At 40.7% G+C, this 20,365-nt stretch overlaps 1 protein-coding gene and 1 long non-coding RNA gene across 5 annotated transcripts in view; one reads left to right on the top strand and one right to left on the bottom strand.

Annotated features, from left to right (window-relative positions):
• Window positions 1-20,365, top strand: part of SBF2 (SET binding factor 2) — a 508,637-nt gene that overhangs the window by 481,344 nt on the left and 6,928 nt on the right. For 3 of the 4 annotated variants that reach the window (XM_055548648.1, XM_055548644.1, XM_055548646.1), the window contains 4 exons: window positions 14,689-14,815; window positions 16,996-17,123; window positions 18,278-18,511; window positions 19,664-19,768. In XM_055548648.1, the coding sequence (XP_055404623.1) occupies window positions 14,689-14,815; window positions 16,996-17,123; window positions 18,278-18,511; window positions 19,664-19,768 (594 nt within the window). Of the gene's footprint in view, window positions 1-2,063; window positions 2,268-14,688; window positions 14,816-16,995; window positions 17,124-18,277; window positions 18,512-19,663; window positions 19,769-20,365 lie in introns of those variants that run through there. The other variant, XM_055548647.1, reaches the window with a different exon arrangement.
• Window positions 1-20,365, bottom strand: part of LOC129628959 (uncharacterized) — a 58,275-nt gene that overhangs the window by 6,882 nt on the left and 31,028 nt on the right. The gene's annotated exons all lie outside the window — the stretch shown is intronic.

Below are 20,365 nucleotides of genomic sequence, written 5' to 3' on the forward strand. Positions count from 1 at the left end.
AGTACTTTGGCCACCTCATGAGAAGAGTTGACTCATTGGAAAAGACTCTGATGCTGGGAGGGATTGGGGGCAGGAGGAGAAGGGAACGACAGAGGATGAGATGGCTGGATGGCATCACTGACTCGATGGACGTGAGTCTGGGTGAACTCCGGAAGTTGGTGATGGACAGGGAGGCCTGGCGTGCTGCGATTCATGGGGTCGCAAAGAGTCGGACACGACTGAGCAACTGAACTGAACTGAAACACAATATACTTTTCTCTTGAGTTCGCTAAGTTATTCTTGAAGCAAATATTATAACACTATTTGATGTTCCCAATATAGGTAGAGGAAATAGTTAAGACAACTGGAAATGGAGGAGCACAAAGAGATGTGAAGGCAAGTAAGGCTTCTACACTTCACTGAAGCTGGTAAAATACCAACACCGGTTGACCATAACAATATATGTAGTGTAATATCTAGAACAACCACTAAAAAAGCTATATAAGGATATACTCTCAAAAACACTATAGATAAGTCAAAATGGAATTCTAAAAAATGTTCAAGTAATCCATATAAGGCAGGAAAATTAAAAAAGGGAAAAAAATATAGAACTGAAGACAAAACGTAAAATGACAGACTTCAGCCTTAACATGTCAATAATTGCATTAAATAGAGACAGTCTAAACACAACATGACCTAACAACATGCTTTTTATAGGAAACTCAGCTCAAATATGAAAGTATCGTTATAGAAGTTTTATTTGTAATAGCCAGAAATTGCAGGGGAGAGGGGACAAAATGTCTTGAAATAGGTAAATGGCTAAACAGACTGTGGTACATCCACACCACAGAATACTGCTCAGCAATAAAAAGGGGTGAGCTGCTGATAACAGGCAACAATATGAATGGATCTCAAGAGCATGATGTTGAGTAAGCAGTCTCAAATGGTCACACACTATGATTCCGTTAGCATAACATTTTCAAAAATGACAAAATTATAGAGATTAATTATTGATTGTGAGGGTGTGGAGATAGTGGGGAGAAGAGAATAGGTATGACTATAAAAGGGTATCATGAAAAACCATTATCCATCAGCTGGTGAACAGATGAACTGAGTCTGGTATATGCTCACAGTGGAATGTTAATCAGCAAGCAAAGGGAATGAAATAATACACACAACATGGACGTGTCAAAAGCATGATCCATGAAAAAAGAGAAATCTCATCACAAGGAGAATTTGTTTTTCTTCTTCTTTTCTCTGTATGAGATGGTAGATGTTAGCTAAATACATTGTGGTAATCATTTCATAATATATGTGATTCAGACAACCATACTATATGCCTTAAACCTTTACAGTGATGTATACCAACTATTTCTCATTAAAACCAGGGAGAAAAATAGGTTAAAAAGACTACAGACTACACACTCTATGCTTAGAGGATATCCTACAAAAGGCAAAATAGTGGTAGAAAAATAGATCGGTGGTCACCTGGAACCAGCGGTCAGGGCAGGGAATCAGCTCCCAAAGGGCATGAGCAAGCTTCATAGGGTGAGGGAACTATTCTGCATCCTCATCGTGGTGGCGGTTACACCGCCACAATTACACAAACGTGTGACCAAAACGAGTCAACCTGTATGCTTAAAATAGGGAAATTTTAGTATATTTAAAGTGTACTTCAATGAACCTGAAAAAAAAATATTTTAAATAGTAACTCCAACCTGTCAGTAAACTGGAGTTCTAAAAAAAGACAACTGCTCTCTAGTTTCTCTAAAGAAAAACTTGCCGGTGTGATACCCAGAGCGGACTTATAAACCCGGCTGCCTGCTTTCTGGAAGTTCGGCAGGAAGTAGGCCCGGGGAAATCCCAGTGAAGCATGCAGGTTTTCACTTTCTCCAGACATTGGCAGTCTCATCATTAACATACTTGTGCACAGGGGTCCCCAAGCCCAGAACTTACCAAGTTTGGTTTTTCAAGACAACAAACCTCTAGTCTCTTGCCTGCAAGAAGGTAGTCACATGGGGTAGGAAAGGACCCTGGAAGTCTTGGCACTGCCTCTCTAGACTTACAACTGTTCTCATTTTTAGCCCCGATTTCATCCCTTTATGGGCTTTCCTGGTGGCTCAGACAGTAAGAATCTGCCTGCAATGCAGGAGACTGGGGTTCAATCCCTGATGGAAGATCACCTGGAGAAGGGAATGACAACCCTCTCCAGTATTCTTGCCTGGAGAATTCCGTGGAAAAAGGAGCCTCGTGAGCTACAATCCATGGGGTAGCAAAGAGTCCAACACGACTGAGCGACCCCATAAAGGGGGTAACACTTACCCCTTTATAGCACTTGGGCTTCTGAGACTTTTTGGGTTTACAGAGCAAACTCTTACTTTTCAAATCATTTTCATCCTACAGGCATTCTAGTATAGCTTCTTATCTTCTGTCATTTTCTGCTATTCTTAAATTTTCCATCTTTCAGAATTTTCTTGATCTTCTCCTGTCTCCTGCTCCCTTTCTCCCCACCTCCTTTTCGACTTTGTACCTTTTAAAAATCCCTTTTCTTTACTTGAGGGAGAGTTGCTAGGGGGTGTGTCTGTGTGGCTGAACTTGGCTTCAGTTAAACACACTATTAAAGGTGTTGAACACCCACATTCACCTTGCAGAGCTCTGCATATCTAAATATTCGCATCAGCAAAAGAATCCACTCACAAGGAGAGTCACGGAATATTCTCATATAAGACACACTGTCCTCACAGATGGGAATATCATTGTGTCCCAAGTATAATAATAATTACTTGAAATGTAATGCTTGTATTTTATTGTTGGGGTGGGATGAGTTGAACGGAAGCATGTTGGAAAGTAACCTGTGTTCTACAAGTACCTCTTTAGTGGTGTAACCAAACCAATTCAACGTAAACTAAAATAAAGTATGAATTACATTTCTGTTACCTTTAGAATTCATTACAACAGATGCTTAAACTGTGTATTGTTAAGTTAGATAAAGGAACATGGGGCATATGTTTAATTTTTGGAACTTTCTTATTTTAAACAAGAGTTAAAATGCAAATATTCTGTATAAACCAGTCAGTTCTGAAACTGAAAACAAAAGTTGACTTAATGAAAGCTCAATTACTTGCAGGTGAGTGCTTCACAGGATCCAAAGACCCTTTAGTATGATTTCAAATCTGGTTGTACCATGTTTAAAAAAAAAAACAAAATAGAAATTTTTAAAAATTTGTCTGAACCCTCAACTTAGTACCCTAACATAATTACCTGAGTGCAGGCAAGTCATGGCAAAGTGAGTATATGACATTAATTGCAGTATTTAAAGAATGTTTGGCTGTGATAGTTTTGGTGAAGTAGATTATTTTGTGCTGAAAGGGATTATATATTCATTCAGAAACAGGAGACTATAGTTAACAGATAGTGCTTTTGATTCTTGCTGACTTAATTATATGGTAGTGTTTCCTCATCTCTTCCATACTGGTTTTAGGCATTAGAAAATGCCTTCTTGGAATACCTTTCAAGTGAACACTAACGCTCTACACGACTCTCCTTTGCCAGACAGTTCGAATTAGCGCTGTCCTCAGTCTCTCAGGAGCACAAAACAGAGCCAGGCCCAAGAACATTTTAAAAAATAAGTGCAAAATTATGCAGCAGCAAGCGAAACTTTCCCAGGTGGAATGTGTTCACTGCTTATTAACCATTTGTAACACACTGAATGCCAAAAGGCAGTCCATGGACGTATGCTTAGACTTGCCCATTAGTGCTAATAGAGTTACAAAGAAAACAGATGAAGCACTGATCTTAAATTAGAACTGCCTCATCATATAAAAAGCCATTGTTTACGCCAGTATATCCAGGTGTCAGATGAATTATAAATGCTGGATCACTGTTTCATAATAGCTACATCTGGCAGATTTTTTTGTTGCTTCTAAAAGAAATTGGCTTAGCTCTGATGATATCATTACAGGATGCTTCCTTTTCTTAAAATAGTTGAACCAAACTTAGAAGGAAAACACATCCAAAAAATTTGTTTTAATTACCTAAAATTTCTTTCTAAAAGTAAGGGGGAAAAATACGTAAAGTATGAATTTGAAAACATGGCATGTCGGAAAGCATCTCCTTTATTCCAGCATTAGATTAAATCTTTGAGTGCATCTTAGGACTTTCTCATTATTTCCTGTTTGGAGAAAAACAAGTAACAGTTATAACTTTGCCTTTGACGTTTATTCAGTTTGTAAATTGACTCACTCTGGTCTGACTTTATGATAGGATTCTCCTCACAGTTATCACATGCCAGCGCTATGCTAGCACTATGCTAGGTCCTATTCCAAAGAGAAAAGCTATTTGCGTTTTAGAGATGTGAGCTTTCCCTTGAGTACATATTTGAGCAGCTAAGCTGCCCCCTCACATAGGTCAGTTACTCTAAAATGTATCCATGAGTATTGGCAAAATAACTGCATTTAATGGATTCATGGTATATTCAAGAGTTTCTAGTGTCTGCCTGCTTCCCAGTCAACTGAAAACTGGCAAAAGTGGCATACTCTAAGCTGTTTTATAACAAAGCAATTGCACGTTAAAAGCTTTTAATGTTTGAGCCCATAAAGTATGTTTGAGTTTGCATATTAGTCTCATTTACTAATTTTTGATCTTTAAACAAATTATTTAACCTCTTTTCGGAGAAGGTGATGGCACCCCACTCCGGTACTCTTGCCTGGAAAACCCCATGGACGGAGGAGCCTGGTGGGCTGCAGTCCATGGGGCCGCTAAGAGTCGGACATGACTGAGCGACTTCACTTTTCATTTTCCTGCATTGGAGAAGGAAATGGCAACCCACTCCAGTGTTCTTGCCTGGAGAATCCCAGGGACGGGGGAGCCTGGTGGGCTGCCGTCTATGGGGTCGCACAGAGTCGGACACGACTGAAGCGACTTAGCAGCAGCAGCAGCAGAACTTCAGTTTCTTTATATATGTTTATATATATATATATCTCAGAAGGATTAAAAATCTTATGTGAAATGATTGGCACAGAAGGTACACAGTTAATGTTTGTTAAATCTTAATCTGTGAAATAACAAAAACTAGTATTAGCTACCTGTTTTTTCTAGGATGTGTCTAGTATACTCATAATTTTTAAAATGTTGATACCATTAAATACAGGTTCTCTTGTAGCTTAATATTTGTAATTCCTGAAATAAAATCCAATTTTAACTTTTTATATTTTATTCCTAAAATGTTGATTTTTCCTGGGATTTGAGTCATAGCTTAGTTTTATGAGTCTTTAAATTTTACAAAGTACTTAATGGCATATGGGCAAAAAGTAAAACCCTATAAATTCATATTTCTCCAGATTCCATTTCATATTCTCTTATAAATAAGTGAAATTGGCAGGTTTTAGTACTTAATGGAAAATAAAACCAAAAATACCTCAAACAGCTTAGTCCTAATATTTTAAATCTGTATATATTTTTTCTCTTTATCAAGATAAATACAAAATTGTTTTGAACAACAGAATCCAGATGATGATTGAAAGAGGCCTAAAACTCTGTTCATCAGCATATTTGGGGAAATGCTCACATAGAATTAATTTATAGCCTGAGATGCCTATCATTCCCAGTTCTGCATAATACAGTACAGCTAAATTTATTTGAAGCAGACTTGCCTTTAGGCAAGTCATAGCCAACAATAAAGAAAACTAATGAAACCAAAAGCTTTTCTTTGAAAAGATCAGTAAAATTAATAAACCTCTAGCCAGACTGAAAGGGAAAAAAAACACAAATTACCAGTATTAGCAATGAAGAAGATGACATCCCTACAGATTCTATAGGTAGTAAAAGCAGCATAAGGGAATATTGTGAACAATTTTGCATCAGTAAAATTAAAATTTTAGTTCAAATGGACAGATTCTTTGAAAGACATAAACGATCCCACTCACTCGAGAAGAGATATATAACCTGAATAGGCCTGTGTCTAGTAAAGAAATTGAAATTGTAGTCAAAACCTTTCCATGTAGAAAGATGGCTTCAGGCCTCAGTGGCTTAACTGGCAAATTCTACCAAGTATTTAAGGAAGTAAAAGTTGTTCCATCATGTCCTACTCTTTGCGACCCCATGGACTATATAGTCCATGGAACTCTCCAGTCCAGAATACTGGAGTAGGTAGCCTTTCCCTTCTCCAGGGGATCTTCCCAACCCAGGGGTCGAACCCAGGGCCTCCTGGATTGCAGGCGGATCCTTTACCAGCTGAGCCACAAGGGAAGCCAATACTGGAATGGGTAACCTATTCTTTCTCCAGTGGATCTTTCCAACTGGGAATTGAACCAGGGTCTCCTGCATTGCAGGCAGATTCCTTACCAACTGAGCTAACAGAGAAGCCCAGGGTAGAAATAATAGCAATTCTACAAAAACTCTTCCAGAAAATTTAAGCAAAAAGCCATTCAGTGTATGAGGCCAGCATTACCTTGGTCTGACAAAGAAAAATGGAAACTATAGATCAGTATCTCTGATGGTCATAGATTCAAATTTTCTAAACAGAATTTCAGCAAATCAAATTCAACAATATATTTTAAAAGTGACATACCATGGTCTGCTGCTGCTACTGCAGAGTCGCTTCAGTCGTGTCCGATTCTGTGCGACCCCATAGACAGCAGCCCACCAGGCTTCCCCGTCCCTGGGATTCTCCAGGCAAGAACACTGGAGTGGGTTGCCATTTCCTTCTCCAATGCATGAAAGTGAAAAGTGAAAGTGAAGTCGCTCAGTCGTGTCCGACTCTTAGTGACCCCTGGACTACAGTCTACCAGGCTCCTCCATCCATGGATTTTCCAGGCAAGAGTACTGGAGTGGAGTGCCATTGCCTTCTCTGATACCATGGTCAAATGGGGTTTATTCTAGGAAGGCAGTCAGTTTCACACTTGAAATCAATTAGTGTAACTCACCATATTGGAGAAGGCAATGGCAACCCACTCCAGTACTCTTGCCTGGAAAATCCCATGGACGGAGGAGCCTGGTGGGCTGCAGTCCATGGGGTCGTGAAGAGTCGGGCATGACTGAGCGACTTCACTTTCACTTTTCACTTTCATGCATTGGAGAAGGAAATGGCAACCCACTCCAGTGTTCTTGCCTGGAGAATCTCAGGGATAGAGGAGCCTGGTAGGAGGCCATCTACGGGGTCACACAGAGTCGGACACGACTGAAGTGACTTGGCAGCAGCAGCAGCAGCAACTCACCATATTAAGGAACTAGGACTTCCCTAGTGGTCCAGTGATTAAGAATCTGCCCGCTAGTGCAGGGCACACAAGTTCTATCTCTGGTCTGGGGAGATCCCACATGCCAAAGGGCAACTAAGCCAGTGCCCCACAACTCCTGAGCTCATGTTGCAGAGTCTGAGTGCCACAGCTACTAAAGCCTGCAGGCCTAGACCCCATGCTCTACAACAAGAGAAGCCACCACAATGAGAAGCCTGCATACTGCAACAAGAGTAGCCCCCACTCACCGTAACTAGAGAAAGCCTGTGCACAGCAACGACGACCCAGTGCGGCTAAAAAACATATTAAGGGACTAAAAAAAAAAACCCATACAATCATTTCAATAGATGCAGAGAAAAAGCTGACAAAATATAAAATCCCTTCCTTGTGAAAATTCTCAGAAATTCTCTTAAACTATAAACAGTATCAAAAACAAAAAAAACCTACAGCTAATATCATACTTAATAGTGAAAGATTGAATGCTTTCCTCCTAAGATGAGGAACAAGATGTGAATGCCTGCTTCACCACTTCTATTCAACATTGTACTAAACTTAATAGCCATGCAATAAGGCGAGAAAATAATAATAAAGACACCCACGTTAGAAAGGAAGAAGTAAAACTAGCTTTATTCGCAAACAACATGATTATCTATGGATTCTACCTCCAAAAAAAGATACTAAAATAAATGAGTTTAGCAAAGCTGCAGAATATATGCTCAATATACAAAAATCAATGTTAGCAATAAACTATAGGAAAATTGAAATTTAAAAATATTACTATTTACAACAGTATCAAAAAAATGAAAGAAATTTAGCAAAATACATTAAAGACCTAGACACAAACTATAAAATATTACTAAGAGAAAATAAAAAGAAAATATTTACTAAATAAATCAAGAAATACCTGTTGTTCATGGATCAGAAAACTCGATGTTAAAATATCAGTTTCCCCAAATTAAAGATTCAATGTAATCATAATAAAACTCCTAGGAGGCTAGTTTGTAGAAACTGGCAAACTTAATTCAATTAAATCCATATGGAAAGGCAAAGGATCTAGAATAGCCAAAACAACTTTGAAAAAGAACAAAATTGGGGGACTAACATTATCTGATTTTATTATAATGCTGTAGTAATCAAAACAGGATGATAATTGGTATAAAGATAGACAAATAGATCAATGTAACAGAATAGACAGTCCAGAAATAGTTCCATATATATATATGATATATGGACAACTGATTTTTTACAAAGATGCAAAACTAATAGGTAAATATATCACTTATTTGTGGAATCGAAAATATGATAACAGTAACATACTCACAAAACAGAAACAGATTCACAGACATAGAAAAAAAAAATTATGATTTCCAGAGGGGAAAGGGGGTGGGGTAGGGGTAAGTTAGGAGTTTGGGATTAGCAAACTACCATATATAAAATAGTTAAGCCACAAGGCCCCACTGTATAGCACAGGGAACTATATTCAATGTCTTGTAATAAACCATAATGGAAAAGAATATGAAAGAGAATATATGTGTGTGTGTATAAATATATATATGATGTATATGTATGTGAAAGGTGCTCAGTCATGTCCGACTCTTTGTGACCCCATGGACTATACAGTCTTTGGAATTCTCTAGGCCAGAATACTGGAGTGGGTACCCTTTCCCTTCTCCAGGGGATCTTCCCAACCCAGGGACTGAACCCTGGCTTCCTGCATTGCAGGTAGCTTCTTTACCAGCTGAGCCACCGGGAAAGCCCATACATATACATATATACACACATACATATATGTATGTGTGTATATATAGATAAATAGTCACTGCGTCATGCGCCAGAAGCTAATGCAACATGGTAAATCAGCTACACGTCAACAAAAAGTTTTAAATAAAAAAAAGTCTAAACAATAGGTAGAAAAGAGTCTTTTCAACAAATGGTATCAGACAATTGGATTTCCAGATGCAAAATGGAAAATGGGTCATTTCTTTTGACCCATACCTTGCATCCAAATAAAAATTAATTCCAAAGGGGTCATAATACTCTACTTCTAGAAGAAAACATGGGAAGAAATCCTTGTGATCGTGGGTTATGAGACAAGGATATCTTAGATTCAACACCAAAAGCATCATCCATAAAAGGTAAAAATTAGATAAATTCAGTCAATTCAGTTCAGTCACTCAGTCGTGTCCGACTCTTTGCAACCCCATGAATCGCAGCACACCAGGCCTCCCTTAGATAAATTAGACTTTGTCAAAGTTAAAAACTTTTGTTTTTCAAAATCACTGTTAAAAAAATGAAAAGACAAATCAGAGTGGGAGAAAACATTTGCAAATCATGTATCTGCTAGAGGACTTATATCTAGTATATATAAAGGATTCTCAAAACTCAATATTTAAGAAACAACCAACCTATTTTTTTAAATAGCATAACATTTATACTGACTTCAAAAATATACAGATGGAAAATTAGCAAATGAAAAGATACTTTTATCATTTATCATTAGGAAATGCAAATTAAAATCATTACTATGTAGCTATTTAACTACTATATTCCTATTTTAATGACTAAAATTTAAAAACTGACTGCCTGGAGTGTTGACAAGGATGTAGAGGAACTGGAACTTTTTAACACTGCTGGTGGGAATATAAAATTATACCACTGAGAAAACAGTTTGACCATTTCTTTAAAAGTTCAACATACCTATCTAATGTATGATTCATCTTTCCATCCCTAGGCAGTTACACAAGAGAAACGAAGGCTTTATGCCCATAAAAAGACTCATACATAACTGTTCACAGCAACATTATATGTAATAACCTCAAATCTAGAAGCAACCCAGTGTCCATCCACAGGTGAATGAATAAACAAACTGTGGTATATCCATGTAGTGGAATACTATCTAGTTATAGAAAGGAGTTTACTACTGAAAACCCAACAACGTAGATGCATCTTAAATAATTATGCTTAGTGAAAGGCACACATACAAAAAGGGTACACATTTCTGATTCCATTTATATAAAGTTCTTGTTGTTCACTTGCTAAGTTGTGTCCTACTCTTCTGCAACCCCATGAACTGTAGCCAGCCAGGCTCCTCTGTCCATGGGATTATCCAGGCAAGAATACTGGAGTGGGTTGCCATTTCCTTCTCCAGGGGATCTTCCCAGCGTAGGGAGTGAACCCACATCTCCTTCATTGACAGGCGGATTCTTTACCACAGAGCCACCAGGGAAGCCCTATATAAAGTTCAAGTAGGTACACATTAACCCATAGTGACAAAAAGCAAATCAGTCACTGCTTGCAGAGGAGGGCGCAGGAAACTTTGGGGAGTTATGGTTGGTAGGTTCACTGTGTTCATGGTGGTAATGGCTTCACAAGTGTATGGAGATGTTAGAATGTAGCATATTCTACACTTTAAGTATATGCAGCTTATTGTATGTCAATTATACCTCATTAAAATTAAAAAAAAAAAAGTGGCCAACAAGCCTCTAAACTCTCACTCGTTCCCCGTAATAAGTCCTTAGAGGCCGTCTCTGCCCTTGATCCCATTTCCTCTATCACAGCGATACTTAATGGGAGGAGGAGGAGGCCTGTGTGTCCTGTGCCTCGTGGAGAGCACTGTGGTGGGGTACGGCAGGAGAGTCCGGGTGTCCTGTTGACAAGGGGAGGGGAGCCAATTAACTGGACAAACTCAGTTTCTGGGATGTAGGACTAAATGGAGAGAGTATAATTTTTCTTTTTTACTAGAAGTCTAAGCACGAGATTTTTGTCTTGTATTCACAATCAGGTCTTAATTTTTCATTATAGTAAAAAGACATTTCAGAAAATTCCTTGAGTTTCTTAATGTCAGATTCCAAACGTGGCTAGGCATTAATCAACCTGGCATTCAAGTCACTTTTATTTATTTTTTTCCATCCAAGAAATTTTTACATGCTTGTTGCTTAAAACTATTGCTACCAAGTTGTTCAGCATCTTCTCTTCCACTTCCAACAGACCTGATAATTAACCCCAGCATGGGGACAGACTGTTTTTCACCCCAAGCAGTTACCAACTGCAGGTTCCTTCATGGCCACACGGATGCAGACATCATGGTGCCCCCAAGCGCTCACACCTGGGTGTTTTCTAAGCAGCAGTTCCAGTTCGAGCAGGGCGAGCGCCAGCAGCCTTGAAGAAGTGTCTAGTCTTACTGTCGTTAATTGTAGAGTGCAGGGTTTGTGGTGAGGTCAGTCACTCAGCACAGTGGTCTGTGAGAGCATTTTTCCACTTGTAGAGGAGTTTTCCTTCTAGTCCTAGTGGCTGATCTCCCTGAGTGCCTGTAAGTTCAACTTAAGGTCATATTCATTATCATTTCCATTCTACTTTACCTCAGAAGTGGGTCATTAAAATTATATTCCTAGGCATATTAAATATCAGAATAATCAAGAAAAGATAACAGTTATATATGCAGCAAGTGGTTTTTATGGAGAAGAATCACTGAGAGAAATGTTTTCTTATTCTGGGGCTTTGTTTAATAATTTTTTTTTTTTTTTTAAGTTTTTAGAATTGTCATGGACTAGGTCAGTGGAAATTGCCCTGAACTCTTCCCCTGGATACAGTGAGCCAAGGGTCTGGCCTGTGATTACGGAGTTTTATTCCAAGGGCTATTGGGGCAAAGTTGTTCTTGGAGCTCACACCCAAACACATTGCAGATTTCTCCCTGAGACTCTCAGATGGTAGAGAACCAAGCTCCATCCTGGACCTGTCTCCTTCTATCCCAACAGCCGCAGTCACCCCCTCTCCATCATGTGCACCCTGGCCCCTTGAGGTGGTGCTATGGATTCAGGAACTCAGGCTAAAGAGTTTAAGTTCTAAAACCTGGAATATGGTGCACTACCTCACTATTCAGAGCCACACCCCAGTTGTCCTACAGAAAGCTCCCCTGTCCTGGGGAGGCCAGACGCAACAGGAAGGACGGTAGCTCAGGTCAAGAAAACAGGTCCATCCACAGTTTGCAAGCCTGATGCAGAAGAGTCAGACTGTTTTAATACATCTTCTTAGCCTCCATTTTATTTTGCATTATGTATGAACTAAAATTTTAGTTCAGTGTAAAAGCCAAAAAAAAAGTTAATAGGAAAAAACAATCTTTAATCATCACAGAAATCTAGGTTTCTAATCAAGTGATAAAGGTTGATAAATTGATGGTATCCAGATCATGACTTTAAACTCCCATTGATCTATTGAGCAATCAACATATTGCACATATGCCGCTCTCTTGGCTGACCAAGTGTGAGTCTACATTGCCAAATTAAACATGGAGAGAGAGGAAAGCTGGCTTTTAGACAGCCTGCCTGCAGTGTTCATTTGAAACAGCTTTTAAGCAAATACAATTATGATTGGAACTTATCTCAACCAAGCAAAATTCTCTCATTGGTCATGAGAGAGTGAGCAGTCCAGAGGTGAGGTTGCTGGGTGGACCACAGAGTGTCCCAAGGTCATCAGCCTATCTTCTGCCAACATAAGATGGCTCCAGAGAGTCTGCCTAAAGCACACCACAGCTCAGTGACTGTTCCAGGCTCTGCCTTGCTCCCACCCTCCCATGCCATTCCCTCATCCTTATTCCTCCCTCCAGCGACCTCACTAAGTTACTGATGGAAAATTAAGGTTAAAAGGCATAAGCTCTTCCCTCCCACCCTTGGCACTTGAACATTCTGTCTACTTTTCTTTCTGTCTACTCTTCTATTCCGCCTCATTTTTAAGGCTTTTGCCTACTTCTGGACCCTTGGCCTCATTCATTCTTGCTTTCCCAGGGCCTTACTCTCTTAGTTATCAGCTCTTTCTCCACAGTTTATTCTCTGTTGGCTCCTTCTGCCTTGCCCTCAGACAGGCACACCTTTCTTTTGTCAGGAAAACAACTCTTGCTGTCCCCCCGCAAACCACCACCTTCTCTTCTCATTCCTTTCACTGCCAAACTTCTAGCATAATTTTTCTTGTTGTATTACACACTGTTACACCACAAATACCTGGAAAGCAAGGACCACAGCATACAATAATTCGTATTTGTCAAGTATCTAGCACAGTATGAAGTAAATGAGACAGTGACTGAGGAGCCTAACAAGCCAGGATTCAAATCTGGGCTCTCTCACTACTGTAAGTGACCTTGGGCAAATTACTTAATCCTGCTCATCTTCAGCTTCCTCATCCGCACAGGGTTGGGGGTGGGTGATAATACCTCTCTTCAGAGGATCTGAACAGACATTTTTCCAAAGACATACAAATGGCCAAAGGTATATGAAAAAGTGCTCACTCACCCAGGGATCGAACCCAGGTCTCCTGCATTGCAGACAGATGCTTTAACCTCTGAGCCACCAGGGAAGCCCCAGTAATCATCAGGAAGGTGCAAATTGAAATCACAAGACATCACTTCACACTCGTTCGAATGGCTAGTATCAAAAAGACAAATGGTAACAGTGTAGGAGAGGATGCAGAGAAAAGGGAGCCCTTGTGCACTTCTGGTAGGGATGTAAACTGGTTCAGTCACTATGGAAAACCACATGGAGGCTCCTCAGAATATTAAAATAGAGCTACCATGTGACCCAGCAATCCCATTTCTGGATACATTAGAGGGAATGAAATCGTTATCTCAGAGATACTTCACTGTAGCATTATTCACAATAGTCAAGAAATGGCAGCAACCTAAGTATCCATCTACAGGTGAATGGATAACATATATATATGTTATAAATATAAACATTATATACATAAACATTAGAATATCACTCAGTCATGAGAAAAAAGTAAATCCTGCCATTGCAACAGTGTGGATAAACCCTGAGAGAATTATGCTAAGTGAAATAAGTCAGAGAAAGATAAATACTGTATGATCTCACTTATAGGTAAAACCTTAAAAAGCCTTACTCACAAAAACAGAGTAGAATGGTGGTTACCAGAGGCTGGGGGTTGTGGGGAGGTGGCAGATGGGAGATGTTTGTCTTCCAGACTTAAGAGGAGTAAGTTCTGGGGGTCCATTGTACACCATGGCAACTCTAGTTAGTATTACTGTATTATATCCTTGAAAGTTGCTAAGAAAGTAGATCTTAGATGTTCTCACCACCAAAAAAAAAAAAGGTAATCGTATGAGGTTATGGAGGTGTTAACTACCACTAACATGGTAATCATTTTACAATAGATTTGTGTATTAAATTACTGTGTTGTACACTTTAAATTTACACAATGTTATATGTCGATTATAGCTCAATAAATCCAGCAAAAAATAATGCGTATCTTGCAGTGTTGTTATGGAGATTATATGAGATTATGCTTGTAAAACCCCCTAGCATGGTATCTGGCAAAGGCCTGGTTCACTTCCCACTTCCACTCCTGTTAGGGATTCAGTTGACTGAGTCACCAAATGGTCTCCCATGCATTTCAGTCAGTGTTCAGTGGCATGGCATCCACTTTTTGTTCCATTTAATTCTTATTCTTTTCTTTGCCTTGTGTGTTTCAGGTTCACAACCAGTATCCAACTGAGTTTGAATTCAATCTCTACTACTTAAAGTTCTTGGCTTTCCACTATGTGTCTAATCGCTTTAAAACATTTCTCCTGGATTCAGACTATGAAAGATTAGAGCACGGTACGTGTTTGCATGCCCTTGTTCAATCTTTTTTTGTTAGTTTTATGGATTTTTAATTAAAAACTCTAATTAAATAATCATCCCCAAGTGTGGCAAGGCCATTTTAGTGTTTTATTCTGAACTATGAAAGTATAATGGACATGAATGAGTGAGATTTTGTGCTGTGCCAGATCTTAGGGACTGCTAGTGGTCATCCTGTAGCACCTTTGAAAACGTAAATCTGCTTATTACTTTCTTATTATCTCCAAGCAGTAGCACTGTTTGTGGAGAAACACCTGACTCCTAGTTATCCCATCCCTGGTACACTCTGGTAGGTTACTGCTCCCCTGGAAGCAGTTTGCATAGCAGTTACGGCCACGGGCTCTGGAGCAAACAGAATACAGTTAAATTTCAACACTGCCAGTTACCAGCCAAGTATCGATACTTAGGACAGGTTAGGTTCCTCTCTGAGTTTCCTCAGTTTCCACATCTTTAAAATGAGGAGAATAATAGCACACACCCCTTTTTGGACCAGGATGACCACATTAATATTTGTAAATTTCTTAGCACAGTTGCTACCACATAGTAAGAACTCAATAAATTTTAGATAGCACCATTATTATAATTTTTAATGGCAGTAGCAGTTCTAAAGAATAGATTCTTAAAAGCTGGTCAGCCCCTGTGTAAACATTGCCCAAGGGGATTTTACGTTCTTACTCTGCTGTTGTTGTAGGAGGGGGAAACGAGGATACACATGAGTATTTTTGTTAAGAAGACAATCAAATAAAGAAAAGCAGTATGTTATGTTTACTGTTTATTTTCAGTATATTATACATACTGAATATTCATAAAGAGGATTCTCTTGATGGCTGAAAATATTTACTAATGTTCTGAGTTTAAAATATGAAAGCAAGAAATACTGTTTTTCAATGCATGCTATTAAACTTGTCTAGTACAATATTTCATACTTTTGGTAAGGGAGACATTACTGGTGATACCATTTCCTTTCCTGTTTGAACTGCCAGACCTTTGTTGACTCAAAATTGTCATTCCACACATCACAATCAGAAACCTTAATTTTTTAGTCACCCTTGTGTTGGGAAGACATTAAGTAGAGCTGGTTACAGTGGACATTAGAGTCACTTAGAGAACTTTTTAAAATGACTTTTGTCTGGGGCCCATTCTCATATTCTGTAATTGGTCTGAGGTGAGACCTAAGTGCTGGGACTTTTTGAAGCCCCCGTTTTTTTTGTTGCTGTCTTTTTTAAATGAGTGGCCAGGGTTGAGAACTACTGTTCTGCACTCTACACTTAACAGGTAGAGAAGAAACATGAATTAGTGTTGGTGCTAGTTTAGTCTCTGAGTGATGTCCAACTCCTAAAACTCCATGTCTTGGGGGCCCCTCATAAGATTTTGTGCAGTCTTGGGCATGAGACATTATTTTATGGTAAATAAAATGCTTATTAACTTTTGACTGAGTCTTTTCATGTAAAGCAAGAAAAGACAGCACTCCACGAGAGGCACGCTTCCTGGCCTTTTAAAGAAATACCTCCTGCCTCACGCTCACACACCTTCCTCTCTATTAAAACAAAGTGGGCTCATGTGAGTAACAGACGAAAAGGTACAAATATAGTGCCTGAAACGCCACCCTCCCCAACTCAGCTTTGAACTCACCCAAGGATACAGACCACACCCATCTGACATCTACAGTCTCCCTGACCATGATGTGTGGTGTATGTAAACTACCAAAGAAAACACTTTAAATGGCTTTGTAATAAACAGCCAGCAACTTTATAAAGAAACATAAAATTATGTTTTTAACTGAGTCTCATCAAATCATTTTCCTTCCAGCTTTTTGGAAAAATGTGTAGAATGTCTGCTGGCATGAACCTCTGTGAATCTAGATATAGATGTGGGATGTGGCCTAGGGGGGAGTCATGATGTATTGCTAAATACTTGGGAAAACTTCAGCACATGTTTTCCTTCCATTTGGATTTGTTTCCATATAGCTGTGAAGTCCATTCCTATCTTTAGCTTTGCTACAGTCCTTTCCTATCGTTTTTATTTTCTAAGGTTTTTGCCCATGCAATGATGTTTCGAGAGCCATACGAAATGCTCCATTTTTCATCTGCTACATGCATCACATTTTTAAGCAGACTGTTGATTTATTTGACTTTTGTTTTGCTGATTTTTTTTTCCAGGAACTTTATTTGATGATAAAGGAGACAAGCATGCTAAAAAAGGAATTTGTATTTGGGAGTGTATTGATAGAATGCACAAGAGGAGTCCCATTTTCTTTAATTATTTATATTCACCAGTGGAAATAGAGGTAAAGAAAGAAAGCATTTATGTTGCATTTTGGGGATATTTTTGTGTTGAAGTTTTCCTTACTTTAAGCGTATATAAGCTGTTTAAGCTTTTTATAAACATTTGACTAGGTTTCATACCAGAAGCTATTTAAAAGTTGATACACTTTGGGTTTAGATTATGATGCAATGAAGTCTGTTACCAAATTCTTGACCAGAAAAATTAGGAGCTGGCCCCCTAGACATAGAAAGGATAACTTCAAGAAACTCAGAGCAAATCAGCTTGCCCTGGGAAGGGAAAACAAACAAAACTTGAAACCTCAGCATGCTGTCTAAGCTGAAAAACCTAAAATACTTCAGATAAGACTTCCCTAAGTCCATTCATACCAGAGCCATGGAAGAAACCCTATGAGAAGCAGGAAGGTTGGAGCCCAGCCCAGGAAGGTTGACTTCTCAGGGACAGCCATGCTCTGCCATGCCCGTCTGCATGAAATAGGCTCTGCAGTGGAGTGGAGCTCTCCACCACCACTCATGGGCAGAAAGGCTGGGCTGTGAGCCCCAGAACAATAGGACCCCCACCCTGGCCTTTCTCCAGATGCACCCTTCTCATGAGGTGTGTGAGAAACCAAGGGTACACGCTTAGATGCTCCTCCTTCATCTAGACCACACTCTGGCACTTCAGAATTCCTTGCCCAAATTCAAATTACTTACCAGACCACTTCCCTAAGCCAGTAAGTGTACTCCTAGGCCAAAGGGCAGCTAAGGAGTAGTATTTGTCAGGGAGCAGACAGAGTTCAGCTGCAGGGCTGGGGTATATGTGCATGTTCGTAAGAGACCTTCAGAGTGTAGGACAGAGCTGAGCCAGGAGGAGCATGGGTTTAGGCCAACAACTGGGAACTGGGACCAGCCTCCCCCAGTGCGGAGGGGTCTGAGAATTCTCAACTGAAACCTGGCCTTCTAGGTCGTTTGGAAGTTATATTTGTCAGGGTAGGAAGATAGAACATACTTTATCTGATAGTTATATTGATGTGTAATGTTTAAATATATAGACATATGTCATCAGAACCTCTGTTCATCCTCTTCCCTGGACCCTGCAGTGTTAGGGGCTGGCCTGCCAGTAAGCTTGGGCTACTTTGAGGTCAGGATGAAACTACATTTCAGAATTTTCTTTAAACAGGCCCTGAAGCCCAATGTAAACGTTTCCAGCCTCAAGAAGTGGGATTACTATATAGAGGAGACGCTTTCCATGGGGCCCTCGTATGACTGGATGATGCTGACCCCCAAGCAGCTGCCCTCCGAAGACTCTGAGCTGGCCGGAGGAGCCAGGCCCCAGAGCCAGAGGAGAACCGTGTGGCCGTGCTACGATGACGTCAGCTGCGCTCAGCCCGACGCTCTCACCAGCCTTTTCAGTGTAAGTCACCACATGAAGCCAGGCTCCCAAGGCTCTGGGCCCCTGAAGGCACAAGAGGCCTCGGGAACCTGGCTGAGTGAAGCCTGGTTCACCAGCTCCTGGCCATGGCTCTCCTCACACTGGGCTAGCATTCTTGCCAGCACCATAGAACATGCGGAAGCCAGACCTGCTCCCCAGCATCCCTGGAGATCCAGGCGCAGGGACTGGAAAACAGTCTTAGTAGAAATGAGTTTTTCATCATTACGAGGAAGCATTCAAGCAAGTAGAGCGGTTTGCAGCTTCCCGGCTGTTTCATCTGGCCAAGAGCCGGAGTCAGGCCTGGGTTATGACTTCTGTGGGTGCCTTACTCCTCCGGTCAGAAGTGTGGGGAGCTGATGGTCTGATGGGAGTACTGCCAGCCGTCTTCTACAAGGAATATTCTGGAGTGAAGCCATTCTGGCAGTAACCCCATGATAAGAGCAGTGGCCCTGAGAAAAGGGTTTGAGCCCTGACACGGGCCAGACAGTTCCTGAAGAGTCTTCTCCATTCAGTCTTCCCACCAGGAGAAGGGTGTGTGAGAGCGCCGTCACAGAGGCTGCCGCTCTGCTCTCAGTCTCCCTGGCCGAGAGAAATGCCAGGCCTTGGGCATTTCTTGGTTCATTCTCCCTACATCTGGTTTGAATCATCAGAGTCAAGGGGTTCCTCTGTCCAGGACAGACTTCTCATCTACCTCAACTATTAGGGTCTGGACATAGGCCTAGTGCTTGACCTTTTGCTGTGGCCATGAGATTTCCTATGGGCTGGCCAAGGGTGAAGGTGTTTGGGATACAGATTTCATCTCTCTATTTAAGCCATCTGTACAAAGAGGCCCGGTTACAGATCCTAATAAATCATCTTTGCCACAGTGTATCACACCAGCTAGCACTCCCGCCACCACCGTTCCTGGCTTGGGAGGCCTCTGGCCCGGGCTCGCTGCAGCCTTTCACTGCTCTGGTCGTGCTCCTCCTCTGGCTCAGAGGAGCTGTGGCTCTGGGGAGCACCGTGATTTCTGTGAAAGAAGTTCGTTTGAGTTTGTCCGCTGTTAAGGAAAAGCCCAAACGAACTTCTTAACTAACCCAATACTTAACTGTCAAAAAAGAAAAAAAAAAAACAACCCTTTTAATTTCTCTGTAGGAAATTGAAAGACTGGAGCATAAATTGAACCAAACCCCTGAGAAGTGGCAGCAGCTGTGGGAGCGGGTAAACGTGGACCTTAAAGAAGAGCCCAGAGCAGACCATGTGAGTTGGCAAAGCCCTTTGAAGAGTTGCTGCTGAGCTTCTTGAGGGCAGGTGGGGCCTCTGCCACTGGTAACCCAGGAGGTGTATGGCCAGAGAGAGGGGTCGTGCCTTGAGGGTCCAGGGCAGAAAGTTCCAAACGACCAAGTACTTCCTGAGTGTCTCACTCTACCACAGTGATATAATACTTGTGTTCAGTGCCCCGAATCCAGGGGAAATTACTGGGTCTTTTCTATCTCAGCACCTCTGTGGTTTCAGCTGATCTTCTACCACAGGAGGGGAGGGAAGAAGGAAATGCCAAGATCTTGCTGGCGCCAGAGAAATAGGGAGAATCAAATATTGTAAAACAATAAAACATGCCACTCTCTGCTGTTCACAACCCCTTTTTGTTTCTAAATTAAGAAACATTTACTCTAAAAATATTTTAATACCAAATACTCCCATTTTCGGCTTCTCCCCACCCCTTAAGCTGTAAAATGCGGAATGGGCTGTGCCGAGCCCCTTAGCGTCCTGTTAACGCAGTGAGGCAGTGGCGTCCGGCTCATGCGTGCAGGCTCAGGCCCAGATAACACGGCTGACACACAGGGCGGCCACCAGCCA

Source organism: Bubalus kerabau, chromosome 15 (assembly GCF_029407905.1).
Source record: "Bubalus kerabau isolate K-KA32 ecotype Philippines breed swamp buffalo chromosome 15, PCC_UOA_SB_1v2, whole genome shotgun sequence".
Taxonomy (NCBI): Eukaryota; Metazoa; Chordata; class Mammalia; order Artiodactyla; family Bovidae; genus Bubalus; species Bubalus kerabau.